Source organism: Trematomus bernacchii, unplaced genomic scaffold, assembly GCF_902827165.1.
Source record: "Trematomus bernacchii unplaced genomic scaffold, fTreBer1.1, whole genome shotgun sequence".
Classification (NCBI taxonomy): domain Eukaryota; kingdom Metazoa; phylum Chordata; class Actinopteri; order Perciformes; family Nototheniidae; genus Trematomus; species Trematomus bernacchii.
In genome coordinates this window covers 1,417,577-1,437,576 of record NW_022987608.1, presented here as the reverse complement: position 1 = coordinate 1,437,576, position 20,000 = coordinate 1,417,577, and the positions used below count along the sequence as shown (strand labels likewise).

Sequence of the window (20,000 nt, the reverse complement as noted above, 5' to 3'; positions counted from 1 at the left end):
CATCCATAGTCTCTAAATAACTTATTTCACGTATATATGATATTTAGGCTCGCTGGTATCATCATACAACGGCAATGAAAAAAGCACCAGGGAGGCAGCCATAACCCTCTGTCGCACTGAAGGGGGCGCACGTGAGCCCACAGGTTCTTGTTGCTACTGTTATTCTACGCAGAGACGGTAGACGCAAACAACAAACTAGACTTTTGAAGAAGATAAGGAGGACTTTTACAAAAAAGTAATAGAGATTGTTGTCCAGAAGGATAGCATGGACTTCATCTTCAAGTCAAGGTAAGACCACATTTGTAATGAAAATGGGATCTTACTAAGAAAGAACAATCCAATATTTAGATTTTGGGTATCCTTTTGTTGAACGGTCTGTTTAAAATGAATCGAAGCATCAGACTAAAAAAGCTTTTGAAAATAACCACCGAATATTTCGATTAAGGTCAAAATATAATATTTGTAAATCTGACTCAGAAAGAGTCAGTGCCTCACCAGCCATGAACCTCACCGCACGTCACTGATATACAGTATATATCTCGTATTACACACGTTTGAAAGCAAATAAAACACACTTTGATTAAACCCAACAGTCTCTCCTCTGGTAAAGTCTGACTGTTGTTGCCCCCTAATGGCAGCCTATCATACCGTCTCTATATTCATTAAGCACATTTACAGAGATACATAAGTAGGTCTACCTTGGTTGCTGATTGGCTAATGGTTACACAAGACAAAAAATCGTCATGACATCATAAAGTGGCCAAAATCTGATCAGCTCATTTTCAGACAGGTTTTTATATAAATGGATCAGGACAAAAAGTGAGAGAATCTTTTTTCCTGAAACTTTCAGAGTCTCTTTACACAGAGGGGACACATGTTTATGTATACTGTAAGCATGGGCGTAATTTCCACTGGGGACAGGGGGGACATGTCCCCCCCACTTTTCAAAATCCCATTTGTGTCCCCCCCACTTTTTTATTTTATTTTTTTATTTTTTTATTTTTTTTACACAAGCGGTCATCGTCACGGAGGAGCGTCTGTGTGTGTGTGTGGCACGAGCGCATCTTGTGAGAGAGAGATAGAAAGAGAGAGAGACAGAGAGAGAGAGACATAGAGAGTTACGGGGGTTGTTGTTAGCATTTGGTGCTAGCTCGGAGCTAATGGAGATTAGTAGCTGTTTCAACAATAAGGAGAGGAGAGCTCTTTCCTGTCGGACTTTGAGAGGACATGAGATAGAGAGAGAGAGAGAAGAGAGGAGAGAGGAGAGAGAGAGAGAGAGAGAGAGAGAGAGAGAGAGAGAGAGAGAGAGAGGAGAGAGAGAGAGAGAGAGAGAGAGAGAGAGAGAGAGAGACAGAGAGAGACAGAGAGAGAGAGAGAGAGACTGGGAGAGTTACGTGGGTTGTTGTTAGCATCTGGTGCTAGCTCGGAGCTAACGGAGATTAGAAGCTGTTTCAACAATAAGGAGAGGGAGAGTCCTCTCCTGTCGGACTGAGAGAGATAACGTCAGCTTCAGGGAGGTAAAGGACTCTCTGAGTGATTTAGGTTGTTAAACTTTAGTCTAGTTATCTCAGTGGGTCTCAAACGGTTTGGTCATCTATGTAAACAAATATTTCCATCTATGTAATATATAGTTTGTATATAAAATAAGTTAAGAAATCCTTCCCAATGTGTACTATAGGTCAGTACAAAAATAAAAAACACAGTTGAAAAGGGGAAGTGATTAGTCAAATATGCATAAATAAAAAGAAAAAATGCAGACTAGGTAAGATAAAGATAGGAGAGAGGAGTTTATCAATGATTTGTTATTGGTTGTGAGCATATTCTAATGGCTTTTTGATTATTGAAATATATACAGTTCTGTTTCATATGAGTGTTGAGAACTGTATCCATAAATCTCTTAATGTTGCCCTCAAAGTGCATCAGATTGATGCATTCAACTTCAATTTAAAGAAACAAATCTTCCCGGGGTGCATGCCCCCGGACCCCCCTAGAGGATGTCAGCTAATCACAAATAAAACAGGTTCACATGGATAGGATACTAGATAAGTGTGCACACTCATTATATACACCACACATTTTTTCTTGGATTTGTTAAACACTATAGTCCCTAATATATTGTAGAAAGGCAGGAAATGGAATTAAATTGAGAAAATATTTCATTGCGGAGGACCCCCTGTTTTGTGTCCCCCCCACTTCTCAAACCAAAGTTACACCCTTGACTGTAAGAGACAGGAAAAAGTGGATTTTGCATAATAGGTGACCTTTAAAACACACATTGTTGATCCTTCTGTTTGCTTATTTTTCAAATGGCCTCTTTGTTTTTCTCCATAGAATGTATTTACAATGTGTGCAGTTAGTTAGAGTATCATCGGGTGGGGGCTCAGCAAAGTTGTTTAATTTGGAGCTTGTGAAAAATCCACATTCACGGGACAGGAGGGAGCCCCGTGACTACTACAGCTACGTCATCACGCTGTCGGTGCTGCTTTCATCATCCAGCTCCTGACCCCGAACAGACAAAGATCCTCGTGCAGTGAAGAGCTCTCACTCTGATATAAATTTGGAGGACCAAGTATTAAGACTCCGCCAGGGCTAGTTACTTAGTTATCTCAGGAAGATCACATAGGACACACACAAAAAAAAATCGTTCAAAATTCTGAGAAAAAAGGCAGTATTCTGAGATTTTCAGAAAAAAAAACGTGATTATTTCTTTTATTGTGAAACAAATAAATACGTTTTTTCTCAAAAAAAAAAAGATATGACTTTCTTTCACAGAATTCATTTTGTTTTTTTTACTTTGAGTTACATCCCCATAACACTCTCGCGTGGCCCTCATCCTTTTCCGTACTGTTTTATTTGTATGAATACATAAATAAGTTGCTCTGAAGCTCACGTGAGAAGCAAAACAAGACTGAGTGGAGGAAGACGAGAGCGCATGCGCGGGAATCAACGTCTATCTTAGTGCAGACCGGAAGGTGGAAACGAATTTCTCTAAGAGTAATTCATCCTCTCGACGTAGAGACCATCTGTGTATCTGAACAGGTTGGTTGCTACTGTTATCGAAGGACATCTTCGGTGCACTTCAACCAAAGAGGTCCGTTTATAACCTTTTATTATCCTTCAGAGTCAGCATCCCTTAAGGAGCTGGAGTACGGAGGTGAGTCCTTACTAGCATCTTCCTGTTAGCTTAATGCTGTGGGGAAAAAAGGAGGAAAAATTGTCGTTTTTCCTGCTTTCCTCCTCTCATTTCAAATGTGTTCAGTTACTGGTGTTCCTGTATTTATATCGCGTTAGTTAGGTAAAGGAGACGTGAGGAAACGTGCAGTTGCTCAACAGTGCGTCAGAGATCTGATTCACAAACATTACATTCATCATTTATAATTATCATAGTTAACACCAACATATGCTTTGTTAAGTGTGTCTGAATCAGTGGTGAAATGTAACTAAGTACATTTAATTAGGTATTTGTACTTCACTTGAGTATGTTCACATTATACTGCTTTATACTTTTACTCTGCTACATTTTGGAAGCACATTGTTTACTTTTTACTCCACTACATTTAACACATTTAGTTACTAGTAGCTACTATAAATCAACTAATAATCCTCACCTTTACCGAGTGCAACATTGACATGAATGGATTAATAATGATTATAATACAAATATGAAATATTTCTGATATAGGCCATACTGGAAAATTAGTACTTTTGGTACTTTAAGTATGTTTAGTTACCAAAACGTTTGTGGTTTTACTCGAGTAACATTTTGAAAGCAGGAAACTCTGGACTGTAACAGAGTATTCCTACACTCTGGTACTTCTACTTTTACTCAAGTACAAGATCTGAGTACTTCTACTTTTACTCAAGTACAAGATCTGAGTACTTCTACTTTTACTCAAGTACAATATCCGAGAACTTCTACTTTTACTCAAGAACAAGATTTGAGTACTTCTACGTTTACTCAAGTACAAGACCTGAGTACTTCTACTTTTACTCAAGTACAAGACCTGAGTACTTCTACAAAGTAGATCAGCATATTTGTTTCTATACACAAAGTGGGAATGTAAAATAAATGTAGTGGAGTAAAACATATGATATTTGCCTCTGTTAACAGCATTTTAGGTCTATCACATTTAATTTACTTTTTGCCACACAAACAACTTTTATCATCAATTTAAACACCTATTATGGTAATTTAATTAATTAATTAATGACAAAAAGCGTTATTAAGTTGTTGGCATCACCCATTGATGCTAATTGACCTTAAAGTCAGACACAGACACTTTACTTTCTGTTAAAGTTTGACACCAGCTCCTTCTGTCTGCATTTGAACCTCATCAGTGGATTGCCAGTAAGATGGTTAATATTTCTTCAGGCTATCCCCTTAATCAAATATTTGCTATGCTTGCCTTTGCCAAATAAAGGCTCAGTGTTGCCTTTTGGACGTAAACTCTACAGCTCACGTGACAGCACGGCGAAAATAGGAGACATTCATTTAAAAAAAAAAAAAGAAATCTCAAATATGGAAAATACTTTAGACCTTGCACACAGGCTGTTTGCATCACCTTACAATTGATTTTTTACTACAATAAACAGTATATAATTGTACATTTTGTTCTCGTTTACCTTACAGTACATGTATATAGAGAGGCGAAGTCCCGCCCATCTACTGCCGACCCATGGGACCTTATTTCGGAAAAATTATGTATTGAAGTCAATGGAGAGAGAAAGATTATCTTTCGATCCCGTTTGAATTGTGCCACGAATTACACATATGATGTTTGTCAATTTAAAAAATAATTTCCATGTCAAAAAAGTCACAGTTTGTCGTAAAACTGTTGAAATATAAGACTATGAAAAATACGCAACTAGAAAGACTACAAATCCCAGAGTCCCGGTCCCGCATGCTGGCTCTTACAGAACCGACTAACTCCCCTTGTGTGTATGTACAGCTCTCAACATGCCCAGACTTGGAGTGATTTTCACCTCTTTTAATACTTTCCGCCTCATTCTGAAAGAAAGAAGTGAAATGTGCCAACGTGACGGCCGTCTTGGTGTGTGGTGCGAGACGGGAGATGTAGTTCATTGAGCGGTTTCACACAAAAAAAAGTGTTACTTCACAGTTTTACGACACATTTGAATTTTTTTGACTTGCAAAATTATCTTTGAAATTGACAAACATCATATGTGTAATTCGTGGCACAATTCAAACGGGATCGAAAGATAACTTTTCTCTCGCCATTGACTTTTTCCGAAATAAGGTCCCATGGAGCACCCCCGGAAAGGGACAGACTTCGCCTCTCTATGGACTCCTGCATTTACTGGGTCACCTTCAACATTCTCTATTGTATTTGATCTTGCATATGTATAGTTTACTTCATCTGCATTACTTGCACATTGGTCAAGTTTATTCTTGCACTGTTTTATTGAGTTTGAAATATGTTTTATTGTTTTATTTCTTATTTATGTTGCATTGTTGGAGGAGCCTTAGACTTAAGACAGATAGATACTTTATTTATCCCAAATTGGGGAATTATTTTGTCACAGAAGCATTGTTGTCAGGCATTACACGAGTTAAACATATAAAACATTAGCGGCAAGTATATATAAGAAAAAAAGAAGCCAGATAAAACAGATAAAGCCAGAAATCTAGGTGTAGTCATGGACTCTGACCTGAGTTTCAACAGTCACATTAAAACAGTTACTAAATCAGCCTACTATCACCTAAAGAACATATCTAGGATTAAAAGACTAATGTCACAGCAGGATTTGGAAAAACTTGTCCATGCTTTTATCTTCAGTAGACTCGACTACTGTAATGGTGTCTTTACAGGTCTCACAAAAAAATCTATTAGAAAGCTGCAGCTGATTCAGAACGCCGCTGCTCGAGTCCTCACTAACACTAAGAAAGTGGATCACATCACTCCTGTTCTGAAGTCCTTACACTGGCTTCCTGCGTGTCAAAGAATTGATTTCAAAATACTGCTGCTGGTTTATAAAGCTTTGAATGGTTTAGGCCCAAAATACATGTCTGACCTCCTGCTAAATTATGAACCATCCAGATCTCTCAGGTCTTCAGGGACTGGTCAGCTTTCTGTCCCCAGAGTCAGAACTAAACATGGTAAAGCAGCATTCAGTTATTATGCTCCAAATATCTGGAACAAACTCCCAGAAACCTGCAGGTCCGCTGCAACTCTTACTACTTTTAAATCCAGGCTGAAGACTTTTCTTTTTGTCGCTGCTTTTAATTGAGCTATTCACATCTTAAACTGCACTGTAACTTTTATCCATGTATTTTTTTCTTTTAATGTTTATTTTATTATCTTTTCTTTTTAATGACTGATTTTAAATGCCATTTTCTTAATGTCTTCCATTTTTGTAAAGCACTTTGAATTGCCTTGTGTTGAAAGGTGCTATATAAATAAACTTGCCTTGCCTTGCCTTGCCTTTCAAATAGGGATATCCCGATCACCTTTTTTTGCTCCCGATCCGATTCCGATCATTTGATTTTGACAATCTGCCGATACCGATTTTTCCCGATCCGATCTTTATGCAATGCATTAAGAGAAAAAAAAGGAAAAAAGCATTCAAGTTGTCCCTTAAGGTTATTTTTCTATTTAAATGACAGTACCCAACTACCCATTCTATCCAACATGGATATAGCTTCTTTTTTTCACAGCAGCATTGGATCAGTTCAGTTGTGCAGCATTGGATCAAAACAAAATAAAGCTTATCAGTAGTCCACCACAAAATAACCATGTAAACAAATTGAGTGCAGATAGTGCAGTAACAAAACAAAAATAACTCTACTGGAAAGAGGTAGCTTGACTAGCTTCACAAGTTCACAGATTTGAGAGAAATAAGCAACCAGTCGATGAAAACAAGCCCAAAAGAAGCAACACATACATGATGTTGTGTAATTTTAAACCAAAACTAAGGCCTCAGGATGACTTTAAGATGTGAACATGGTCATTTTTGTTTTGTAACATTAAATAAAATAATAAAAATATTTTATTAAAAAAAAAAAAAAAAAAAAAAATCCCGATTCCGATCTTTTGAAAATCACGTGATCGGGGATCGGAGCCGATCACGTGATTTTCAAAAGATCGGAATCGGGATTTTTTTTTTTTTTTTTTTTTATAAAATATTTTTATATTTTTTTTTATATAATATTTTCGGATCGGGACATCTCTACTTTCAAAGTTTATTTATATTAGCCAAATATCACAAAACATGTTTGTCTCAGTGGGTTTTTACAGATTAACAAACATGCATGACAGGGCAAAAAGATAAATACAAGAACAACCGGAAAATAATGAAAAAGACAACACAGTGTAGAATAATAATACAAGATACAACAAGACACAATCAAATACCATAAAATAAAGACACCCAGGAGGACGAGCATGGGGAATAATCTGAAAGCAGCTCTAACTATAGGCTTTAAGCATTTGATCATGTTGAATCATGCTTGTGTTTCCTTCTCTGCAGAAACAGGAAGTGCAGACTGAAGGAATGAAGATATACCGGCTGCTGAAGAAGATGAAGCGTGAGAGATAATCGACAAGGGAGAGACACACACACACACACACACACACACACACACACACACACACACACACACACACACACACACACACACACACACACACATCTTCTGCTATGGAGGAGGAAGAAGCTGCAGCTGGGGAGGAAGCAGAATCCACGCTGATGTACCGGATCGAGCGTCCGGTTTACGATGAAGCTTTCATACGTTCAACCGTTCTCAAACGCAGAGAAAACTCCACCACGCTCCGAGAGAGGCTGGCAAAGCACTTCAGGTCAGTTTATATACAAGATAATACAAGAGAGCTTCATTTGTAAAGGACTCCTATGCACACGTTTATGCACAACCCTCCAAATTCAACCCCCTGCAGTTTGTCATATAAGACAAGATAAGCTTTATTAATCCTAAATTGGGACATGTAGTCATTACAGCAGCATGTAAAACAAGGGGTTAGAATAATGAACAAAGCGGGTCTAGTCCAAACTGAACATTTTACTATATATTAATGCAGCCGTTTACATCAAGAACGGTAGCTGTATTGAAAACATGCACTCGACCTCTCGTATTCATTTTCAATATCAACAAACTGGAAAAACACAGAGCAGGAAACATCTTCAAAAGCACTTCCTGTCAAACAATTCAAAGTTAAACAGAATTATTACCCTCATATTTAGAGGTAAATCAGGTAACAATATGCTTCGACATTTCTCCTGTAACTTATGTCAGTAAGCAAATGAACAAATGATTTGAATCAAACAAGTTACAGGAACAGTCTACATTATTATTTCCTTAAATGACTGAAGAGTTAATCCCCTTCCCTTCTTCCACAGGTGTTCTTCAAAGAGAGCGAAGGCAGCAGTGTTCAGCTTCCTGCCGATCCTCACCTGGCTGCCGTCATATCCTGTGAAGGAGTTCCTGTTTTCAGACGTGGTTTCAGGTCTCAGCACCGGAGTCGTGCAACTTCCTCAAGGTCAGTGCTCTCTGAAATCCTTTTGAGACATAAACTCACTTCAAAACATCAAATCAAGCTAATAAAACAACATTAAAGGTCACCTATTAGGCAAAATCCACTTTTATACATCAACACGTGTCCCCTCTGTTTAAAGAGACTCTGAAAGTTTCAGGAACAAAGATTCTCTCTCTTTTTCCCTGATCCATTTATATAAAAACCTGTCTGAAAATGAGCTGATCAGATTTTGGCCACTTTATGATGTCATAACGATTTTTTGGCTTGTGTAACCATTAGCCAATCAGTAACCAAGGTAACCCCCCCCACCTGATCACCTGAATCTCCTCCTAGAGCACCATTAGCCGCTTTCACACCAAGTACTTTGCCGTACTTAGTTCCCTGCACTTAGTAACCCCATGGAACTAAAGAGCCGATCGCGTTCACACCGGAGTAAGTCCCCTAAGAGAAGATTACGCAAATGAAGCCACTGACGTAATTTCTTCTTCTTCTGCTTTGGGTTTACTGGCAGGCCGCAAACAACTTCACGGCGTATACTGCCAACCGAAGTCCCCGGCCGGAAGTCCCCGGAGTTGGGGACTATTTTGTTATTTTTAACCAAATATCTCGCAGAGGGGCGTGGGGAGGGGCTCCTTATTTTCATCTAAAGTAACAGACAGAGAATCAGCACTTTTGAAACAGGGCTGAAACAGAGGGGATTATGGGATGCTGCAATGATCTGTTTGGTGTTTCAGCCAATCAGAGACATGGTTTGTATATATCTGAGACCTATAATATATTGATGAAAAACAGTATGATAGGGGACCTTTAATTCCACAAGGTCAGTGCTCTCTGAAGTCCTTCTGAGACATGAACTCACTTCAAAACATTAAATCTCTCCAGTAGATTTTTACACCCTATGAGGAAAATCTCCCTACTGATGCACGTGATTTGTACGTGTGTAAATCACGAGTTTTATCAGGATACAATTTAACATCAAATCTTTGGACAACCATTTGATATTTTGCAGATAATAATGACAATACATTTTATTTTCAAGCGCTTTATGAGGTGCTCGAAGACCCTTTAGGGAAATATTAGGCAGGAAGCGGTAAAGCTGTTAAAGTCAACTTTATAAATCAATCTGTGTGTGGTACAGACAAGGAGACTGAGATGCTGTTTATCACCATCCCGAAGATTACAAATATATACTTATGTGTATATTTACATACATATCCAAATAAAAATGAAAAGGCACAACAATAAATATATAAAAATAGCAGTCTTCGCTCAATTCGACCTGACACAGTTTTAAAGGTCACCTATCATGCTATTTTTGGGCAATAGCATAGGTCTCAGATATATAACAATATATAAAAAACATGTCTATGAAGTGTTTTGCTCAAAATACCAAACAGATCGCCCATTCTAGCCATGCCTCATATCCCTCTATTTCACTTCCTGTTTCAAAAGTGCTGATTTGGGGTATAAAGCTTTAAAATTGATAAAAAATACAAAAGGAGGGGTCTGAGCTCATGCGGGACCCGGCAGCTACTGTCTAAACTAAATACTGCGGTGATGAAACGCCATATCATGGACTATCAAGGATTGTTTCTGAAACAGTATGGAGCTCAAAGGCTTTCTCTCTTGCCGGTTATACCACAAGGTGAGTTCCTTTTTATTTCCTGCTTCTTCACACACATGCTCTCCAGTACAGGTTAGCTCTGAGTGTTAGCCATGCTAATGTAAACACCGACCATATTACGTCCAAAACAGTCGGGCATTGTTTCTGATAGCAACGTTTCTGATAGGGCCGTGGGTCCACATTTCAGATATTACGTCATATCGGACGCAAATCTGGATCAGCTCCGTTGTAGCCCCGTTTTTAGAGATTTGGGTACGGAGGAAAAGAGAGAGGGTTTTATTTTCTGACGCTGCGTGAGTTCCCTGACACACCGGGGACACATATTTATGTATGAAAGACATCAAAAAGTGCATTTTGCATGATAGGTCCCCTTTAAGTGTAGTCTGGTACATTAAAACGGATGAATAAATAACAATTGAATAACGATTGAATATATGACAACAGTAATATAATCACATTACTGATACACTTGAGTTGTACGGTTGTAAATAACATATTTAATTTAACCATTTGATATTTTCTGATTTCACAAAGTCCGCCACAATACGATTTCGACTTGATTATTATTCAATTCAAGGGCCTGCAAATGATATGAGACGATATCTATACAATTTGACATGTTAATGTTCAATAATCTACTCCTTATTTACAAGAAACGTTTAAAAAGGAACCTCCTGTTCACCATAAAGTGCCACATTACTCATGTTAAAGCTCTGTTTGAATCATTAAGGGCGAGGTGTACTGACAGGGAAATGGTGACACATTCATGATTTCATAATAGATATTTCCTCCTAACATGGATGGTAATTTATTAATAACCATTGTAGCAATACGCCCTAATTCATGTGTCACCCCTGTATGTTTGTTATCTTAAAAAACAGACAGATAAAGCTAGAAATGTTAAGTATTTCTCAGCATTGTTCATTAGCCACAAGCTACGTCAACCCAGCTCGTTTCATCTGGACTGACATGAGGTTTTAATGTGTGAAAGTCCATCTGCCGGCTCCTGCGGTTCTGTTTTCAGCGTCACACTGTCTCTGTTTTGGTATCTCTGCAGCTCTGATGCAATCTGTTGGCTTCTGGCACTGTGAAGTTTATTTGAACCCCCCTCTCTCTCCTCTCCCCCCTTCCTCTCCACAGGTTTAGCCTACGCCATGCTGGCTGCTGTGCCTCCAGTGTATGGTCTGTACTCCTCTTTCTACCCCGTCCTTCTCTACACCTTCTTCGGCACGTCCAGACACATATCAGTAGGTGAGAATTAAACCAGAAGGAAGGTTTGCTCTTGGTCATAAATCTCCTCCTATCGTGACTTTATATCTTAAAGGTAGGGTAGGTAAGAATGGAGAAACCAGCTCGAGTGCGTTAGAATTTGAAAATACACAACCGAAAAAAATCTGCCCCTTCCTTCAGACTTCCTTACAGAGCCCCTCCTCCAACACACACGAACGCGCACATGACCAATGAGGGCACGAGATAAGTTTGTGCACAGATGGAAGGCTGACAGGCAGGTAGGCCATCCAGTTATTTTAGCCGGGCCAGCTCAGATGATTGGTCGTGCTTTTTACAGTACCACGGCTTCCACAGATGACATTTTGTATATATTTATTGTCAAAGCATTTAATGTATTCATTGCTATCGGGATGTTAAGAGCATTCCATGGAATATAACAAAAAGTGTTTCTGAAGTGAATTACCTACCCCACCTTTAAGTGTGTCTTTTTTTACACAATAACACGGTCACATGAATAATGATGTACTCCCTGGCCTTGGAGGTACTGCTTTTGTTTACTATTATAAGCGAATGTGCTCCATATGCTAACAAGTACAGTTAATGTTAGAGAAGATAAACACAGTACTGAATTATTCCTAACACTTTCTAGGCTTGGAGAGACTCTCCGGAAACTCCTTTTAATGATAATCATCACTTTTTTTTACAACAGCAGAATGTTCACCACTTCCACATGTGGAGCAATCCAGACCTTTAGTTGGCCAACTGTCCCATAAATATCTTAACGCATGTTCTTTCCGTTTTTAATAATATATCTTGCATTGTTTGAGAAGGAAAAACAAATTTAACCAACGTGTCCTCAGCTGACTTGAGACACAGGATTGTGAAACCAAACACCCCTCCCCACCCCTAGAAAGAGCTTCTAGTGATCTCAAATGTCAGCTCTGAGCTACGAGTCCTTATGAACATGGGCACAACAAACTAAACCTGCCTTATGTTGATTAAAATAATTAAAAAAGAGTTGAATCTGAACTTTAAATTGGTGTCTGGCCTGACGGGACGTTTTTTTGTGCACATGATGAACCTTTGATTTATAGCAGAGAGGGAGATGGAAATAACTGGGCTGCTGTTCAAGTGCTGGACAAATGACCTTTTCACACACACACACACACACACACACACACACATACATACATACATACACACACACACACACACACACACACACACACACACACACACACACACACACACACACACACACACACACATACATAGCAGTTGTTATGTCTGTCAAGCCCTCTATTTTACCGGCTGAAAAGACAACGGCAGCTCTTAATTGGTTGAAAATGACTGAAATGAAAAGCTGATTTTGATCAAAGTGAGAACGTTATGTTAAGTGGCCTCAAAGACGCTCTACATGGTTACAAACACATGTGATATCATGCAAATAGAGAGAGACTCAAGGGGGAAAGAACTGGGCTGCTGTTCAAGTGCTGGCCAAATGACCTTTTCACACACTCTCACAAACACACACACATTTAAAGTGCATGCTCACCGTGATACTGTACAGCTCCCAGCATGGACCTCAGTGTGGCTAAAGTGAAATATGTCAAGACAAAGTGATGTTTGTCTTCATTGTTTGCTCTGGAGTTACCACAGTTTCCTGAGGCTGATAAGAGACTGTTTGTCCAGAGTCATGACACATGTATTTGCCATAATGTGCCAATGCAAATCAAATAAACTCTAACCCTATGTAAATAGGCGTAAATCCCCAGGAGCTATCTGTACTTTTATTATAGTTACAGCTTGAGTAGGAGTCATAGGCCCAATCCCAATCCCACATATTTTCCAAGGCCCCTAACTTTGACCCAGTGTATCAGTTCAAACTGTCCTGACTGAGCCCACGCACCTGTAGCCTTGGGCTGCTGTGCTCTCAGTGTTTCGTCTCCCTGTTCCTGCCTGATGGCGTCAGCTGATAGAGGTGTTATGATTCTATCTTGTTATGCACAGTGTTGATTATTCTCTCTGAACTAGCTAAATACACGGGTCTGGGGTAGAGTTCTTCAGAATTGACGTGGCAACTCTACCGTGAAGTCAGAACCTCTGGCTCTTGGACTTGTTTTGTGAATTCTCCGGCCGAAGCTCCAAATAAACCCATCAGTGTTTGCCATCAAAGCTCCAGCTCTCCCCCGTGTCTCCTTTTGAGTCGGTGGCTCCTCCTGCATTGCTACACAGAAGTTTCGCCCACAATCATGTGGTTGTTAACATCGCAATTTATCAGTGGATGTTTGCTGGAACTGTTTGTAAACAGCGTGTTACCTGACGGACACACACAGCGTTGAGTCTGGTCAGATAGAGACTGGTCTCAAGTCAGCACCGCTGCAGACTCGCTGTTTGAGGGCTTGATAGCCCACTCCTCACCGCTCCACACTCGTTGGTTTGGAACAGCACTTAATGTGGCGGACCCTCCGTGCGAATGCGCAAACGGAGGGGTAGTGTGTAGGGCGTGGTTTGGGATTGGGCCATAGTCTGTGTGTAGTCACGCAGTTGCCATCTTTGTTTTTGGGGCTCCGCTTACTTTCTTCTGCAATTTCTATTAATATGGATGTTTAATCAACAAGTCACTGTTCTTACAAATAGTCCTTAACACACTCGGGTTGCTCTCCACAGTCAGAGCCATGAACAGTATATTAAGGAGCTTAAACTGCCAACTCACAGCAGGTACAGCTCATTAAACTATCCACGTATTCACTTGTTACACAAAAGTCATTGGATGAAAAGAAAATGTCACGTCATGATTATCCTCGCCAGAATATTGGGTGCTAAGATTGAAAGAAAACCAAAAACATTATATATTCTATACAGCCCTTACACAATGACAGAGGAACAATCTCTCTCTGGACAAAACATAAAATAGGAACTGAAATCTGAGCATTTTTAAAACAATTTATAATCCAAACAATGACGATCTAGAGCAAAAAATCTGAAAGCAGATAATTATGATTATCCTGACAATCAAAAATCACCACAATAAACTTATTGTGATTGTTTTCTATATGATATTTTTGTCTTTGATATAAATCCTTAGTCATTCCATCTGTTCTCACTTCCTCAAATAAGGAAGTGTTTGATCTGTGACACAAGCAGCACAATATGGACATTTCATCTCAGCAATCTGAACACTTCCAAGAAAAGGGCTTCAAGCCGTCGTCATTTCAGGTGTTAAGGCACGGACACACCAGATTATCGGCGTCGCTCAGCGTCAGGCCGACGGTGAGCGTCGACACGCCCTACTCAGATTGGTGTGTCCCGCACCGTCGGGTCTTTTCAGCCGGGCCGACGCCTTTTCGGCCGGAATCGGCGGGCAGTCGGCCAAAGGCAGTCGGCAAAAGAAATCACTCTGATTGGCTGTTCAGCTAGCGAATCAGTGCATGAGAAGCGAAACGGAAGTGAGGGACCCAAACAAACTATTAAGAAGGCAAATCTGAGATTTCATTTAACTCCAGCTCTCGACACAGGTTCGGGAAAGCCCCATGAGCTTCTCGCTGTAGAGTGAAAATGGAACGCACACGCTATTTGTTGTTTGTTTATATCACGCAGTCTGTTCTTCTTCTCTCTGTGTATCACGCAGTCTGTTCTTCTTCTCTCGGTGTATTACGCAGTCTGTCTTCCGGTTGTTGCCTCTTTTGAATGACGAATACACACTACCGCCGCCTGCTGGTAAGGAGAGTTATTGCCACTCACGCATGCGCAGTTCGTACGTGCTTCTTGGCCGTCGGCTGAAGTCTTTGCGGTGTGTTCCAGTGCGACACATGGCCAAGACGCAGGAGACGCGAGGCGACACAACAGTCGGGGGTCCGTCTGTGTCAGTTCTTTGTTGTCAGATTGGTGTGTCAGGGCCTTTACCTTCATACCAAATGAAAAAATGGGCTCAATAAACTAACCCAGTTTCTAGCTGAGTAATTGATGATCCTCTTAAACCTCTGGCAGAGAGTGAGAGGGAATAACTGGGCTGCTGTTCAAGAGCTGGGCAAATAACCTTTTCACTTAAAGAGGTGCTTCATGATCCCTCAGTTATAGCATCATTAAACTGTATGTAGATACTTTTTACTGCTCTGTTAGTGTACCGTTTTATTATTATGCTGCTGTGTTTATTATATTTTTGTAACTCTGGCATTTTTGTAACTAAGTCCTATCTTATCTCTTATCTTACTTCACTACATCTAAAAGGGAAATAGTGTAATTTTACTCCACTACAATTTGAATACTTCCACCACTGCCTATCAGCATACCATATGACGGTGTGTGTGTGTGTGATCTGCAGGTACCTTTGCAGTGATAAGTCTGATGATCGGGGGTGTGGTAGTGAGGGAGGCTCCGGACTCCATGTTCTTCTTCCCGCCGGTGAACGGATCCAACATGTCTGCCGTCCTGGACGTGGAGGCCCGGGACGCTCGGAGGGTCCAGGTGGCCGTCGTGCTCACTACGCTGGTGGGAATCATCCAGGTGAGTGAGGGGACCAGCTCTCAGACAGAAAGACACCAGAGATGCTGTCATACACCTGTAACAGTAATTACATCACTGGCTTATTGTTCGATGCTTGGATGTGACCTCGATATCGCCCATAAACAGCTCATTTTTATATTATTAGATTTAGGCATTATGTAGACTTTGCAAATTGTTGTTACCGGAGCCAGGGGGTGCATTTTATTTTTTCTTTCAGCTGTGTGTTAATATATTTAAATATACATATTTATTTATTTACCTATTTGTTTTTTTATTTACTTGTTTATTAATGTATTTATTTATTTATCTTTTTTTTAACTTATTATTTACGTATCATCTATTTAATTTTTATTTATTTATTTATTTACTTAAGCATTTATTTATTTACTTATTATTTACTTAAGTATTTATTTATTTATTTCTTATTACTTTACTTATTAATTACATTGAAGTATTTATTTACTTAGTATTTATTTATTTACTTATTTATGTTACTTATTTATTTATTTATTTACTTAAGTATTATTTATTTACTTATTACTTACTTACTTATTTACTTACTTATTTATTTATTTATTACTTATTATTTACTTATTATTATTTATTTATTTATGTTACTTATTTTACTTATTTATTTACTTACTTAAGTATTTATTTATTTACTTATTTACTTACTTATTTATTTATTTACTTAAGTATTTATTTATTTATTTACTTATTTACTTACTTATTTATTTATTTACTTAAGTATTTATTTATTTATTTACTTAAGTATTTATTTATTTACTTATTTACTTACTTACTTATTTACTTACTTATTTATTTATTTATTTATTTACTTATTTATTTACTTACTTAAGTATTTATTTATTTATTTACTTATTTATTTACTTACTTAAGTATTTATTTATTTATTTACTTACTTACTTATTTACTTACTTACTTAATTATTTATTTATTTGCTAATTATTACATTTACTTATCCATCCATCTATTTATTTACTTATTTAGTTATGATATATATAAAAAAAAAAAATTGAGATTCCAATGTCTGATTATTTCCATTTCAATGCTCTTTCCAAGGGTGTACTCTCATTACTATTCCTCTATATTAAAATATCCTATATAATGCTATTAAAATAGGGTTTATTGCAGTTATTTCTGGGGCAATATATCATCTAAAAGAATGAGTAACCAAACAGACCTTTTGATTTGGTCTGTTTGGTTAACACCTCACACTGAAGGTCGCTGACATCTTGTGTTTACCCAAAGCAGCAGGAAGTCTGGATCTGTTGATGTTTCAGCACCTTGAGCACATGTTTTTATTGGAAACAAAACTCTGTAGCGCCTCGCCTAACCTTTTTTTATTCTAACCTTTTGTGCTCTTAACCTTTTTTATATTACCATAATTGATTCAATATGCTCCTTAGATAACTTATTGTGTTTTCTCCTCATAGCATTTTGAAGCACCTTGAGATTACGTTGGTTTTAAAGTGTGCTATATCAATGAAATGTATTATAACCTCTTCCTTCCTTCCTTCCTTCCTATCTATCTATCTATCTATCCATCTATCCATCTATCCATCTATCCATCTATCCATCTATCCATCTATCCATCTATCCATCTATCCATCTATCTATCTATCTATCTATCTATCTATCTATCTATCTATCTATCTATCTATCTATCTATCTATCTATCTATCTATCTATCTATCCATCTATCCATCTATCCATCTATCCATCTATCCATCTATCCATCTATCCATCTATCCATCTATCCATCTATCCATCTATCCATCTATCCATCTATCCATCTATCCATCTATCTATCCATCTATCCATCTATCCATCCATCTATCCATCTATCTATCTATCTATCTATCTATCTATCTATCTATCTATCTATCTATCTATCTATCTATCTATCTATCTATCTATCTATCTATCTATCTATCTATCTATCTATCTATCTATCTATCTATCTATCTATCTATCTATCTATCTATCTATCTATCTATCTATCTATCTATCTATCTATCTATCTATCTATCTATCTATCTATCTATCTATCTATCTATCTATCTATCTATCTATCTATCTATCTATCTATCTATCTATCTATCTATCTATCTATCTATCCATCCATCCATCTATCTATCGTTCTATCTATCGTTCTCTCTCTCTCTCTCCCTACCTATCTATCTATCGTTCTCTCTCTCTCCCTTCCAGTTTGTCTTTGGCCTCCTGAGGTTTGGCTTCGTGGCGATCTACCTCACGGAGCCTCTGGTTCGAGGCTTCACTACGGCAGCAGCGGTGCACGTGGTCGTCTCCCAGCTGAAGTACCTGCTGGGGGTGAAAACACCGCGCTTCAGTGGGCCCTTCTCTGCTCTTTTTGTGAGTTTTCATAGAGATTCAAGGCTTTATTCTATTTTATGCGTATTTACTTGCACTATTTGATCTGTGTTGCACGGTTGGAGGAGCCTGTGACCTAAGATGTTCATTGATATATCTACACTGTAGCTATGTACACATGACAATAAAAGCCTTGAAACTTGAATCTTTATTGTCATGTGCACAGTAGCTACAGTGTAGCTATGGCAATGAAAAATGTTAGATCACAGGCTCCTCCAACAATGCACATTATATATATATAGGACATAAAACAAATAAAATAGTTGTACGAATAAACCTACTATCGAACCTACTTGGCAATAAACCTGATTCTGATTTCTGAGTAGAGAAAACTCGCCTTTTGACTTCCTGGTCTCGCTCTTCCTCCAGAGCATCCAGGCGGTGTTCAGCGACATCACGAGCACCAACGTCTCCACCCTGATCCTGGGTCTGGTGTGCATCGTGTTCCTCTACGTCGTCAAAGACCTCAACGAGCGCTTCAAGAAGAAACTTCCCATCCCCATCCCTGGAGAGATTATCGTGGTCATCGTGTCGACCGGCGTCTCGTACGGGATGTCTCTATCAGACGACTACAGCGTGGACGTGGTGGGGAAGATACCATCAGGGTAAACTACATACAATACTTTAAAGGTCACCTATTGTGCAAAATCCACTTCTTCATGTCTCTTCTACATCAACATGTGTCCCCTCTTCTTCACGTCTCTTCTACATCAACATGTGTCCCCTCTTCTTCATGTCTCTTCTACATCAACATGTGTCCTCTCTTCCTCATGTCTCTTCTACATCAACATGTGTCCCCTCTTCTTCATGTCTCTCCACATCAACATGTGTCCCCTCTTCTTCATGTCTCTTCTACATCAACATGTGTCCCCTCTTCTTCACGTCTCTTCTACATCAACATGTGTCCCCTCTTCTTCATGTCTCTTCTACATCAACATGTGTCCCCTCTTCCTCATGTCTCTTCTACATCAACATGTGTCCCCTCTTCTTCATGTCTCTTCTACATCAACATGTGTCCCCTCTTCTTCATGTCTCTTCTACATCAACATGTGTCCCCTCTTCTTCATGTCTCTTCTACATCAACACGTGTCCCCTCTTCTTCATGTCTCTTCTACATCAACATGTGTCCCCTCTTCTTCATGTCTCTTCTACATCAACATGTGTCCCCTCTTCTTCATGTCTCTTCTACATCAACACGTGTCCCCTCTTCTTCATGTCTCTTCTACATCAACATGTGTCCCCTCTTCTTCATGTCTCTTCTTCATCAACATGTGTCCTCTCTTCTTCATGTCTCTTCTACATCAACATGTGTCCCCTCTTCTTCATGTCTCTTCTTCATCAACATGTGTCCTCTCTTCTTCATGTCTCTTCTACATCAACATGTGTCCCCTCTTCTTCATGTCTCTTCTTCATCAACATGTGTCCTCTCTTCTTCATGTCTCTTCTACATCAACATGTGTCCCCTCTTCTTCATGTCTCTTCTACATCAACACGTGTCCCCTCTTCTTCATGTCTCTTCTACATCAACATGTGTCCCCTCTTCTTCATGTCTCTTCTACATCAACACGTGTCCCCTCTTCTTCATGTCTCTTCTACATCAACACGTGTCCCCTCTTCTTCATGTCTCTTCTACATCAACATGTGTCCCCTCTTCTTCATGTCTCTTCTACATCAACATGTGTCCCCTCTTCTTCATGTCTCTTCTACATCAACAC

General features: G+C 38.9%; 1 protein-coding gene across 3 annotated transcripts in view; it reads left to right on the top strand.

Annotated features, from left to right (window-relative positions):
* The first annotated feature begins 3,003 nt into the window (after nucleotides 1-3,003).
* slc26a5 (solute carrier family 26 member 5) overlaps nucleotides 3,004-20,000 on the top strand; it is a 31,215-nt gene continuing 14,218 nt past the window's right edge. The window contains exons 1-7 of one of the 3 annotated variants that reach the window (XM_034131532.1): nucleotides 3,004-3,091; nucleotides 7,489-7,817; nucleotides 8,374-8,513; nucleotides 11,275-11,385; nucleotides 15,689-15,870; nucleotides 18,103-18,267; nucleotides 18,655-18,890. In XM_034131532.1, coding sequence (XP_033987423.1) covers nucleotides 7,660-7,817; nucleotides 8,374-8,513; nucleotides 11,275-11,385; nucleotides 15,689-15,870; nucleotides 18,103-18,267; nucleotides 18,655-18,890 — 992 coding nt within the window. In that variant the 5' untranslated portion in view covers nucleotides 3,004-3,091; nucleotides 7,489-7,659. Of the gene's footprint in view, nucleotides 3,155-7,488; nucleotides 7,818-8,373; nucleotides 8,514-11,274; nucleotides 11,386-15,688; nucleotides 15,871-18,102; nucleotides 18,268-18,654; nucleotides 18,891-20,000 lie in introns of all 3 variants that reach the window. The other 2 variants (XM_034131531.1, XM_034131533.1) reach the window with 2 other exon arrangements.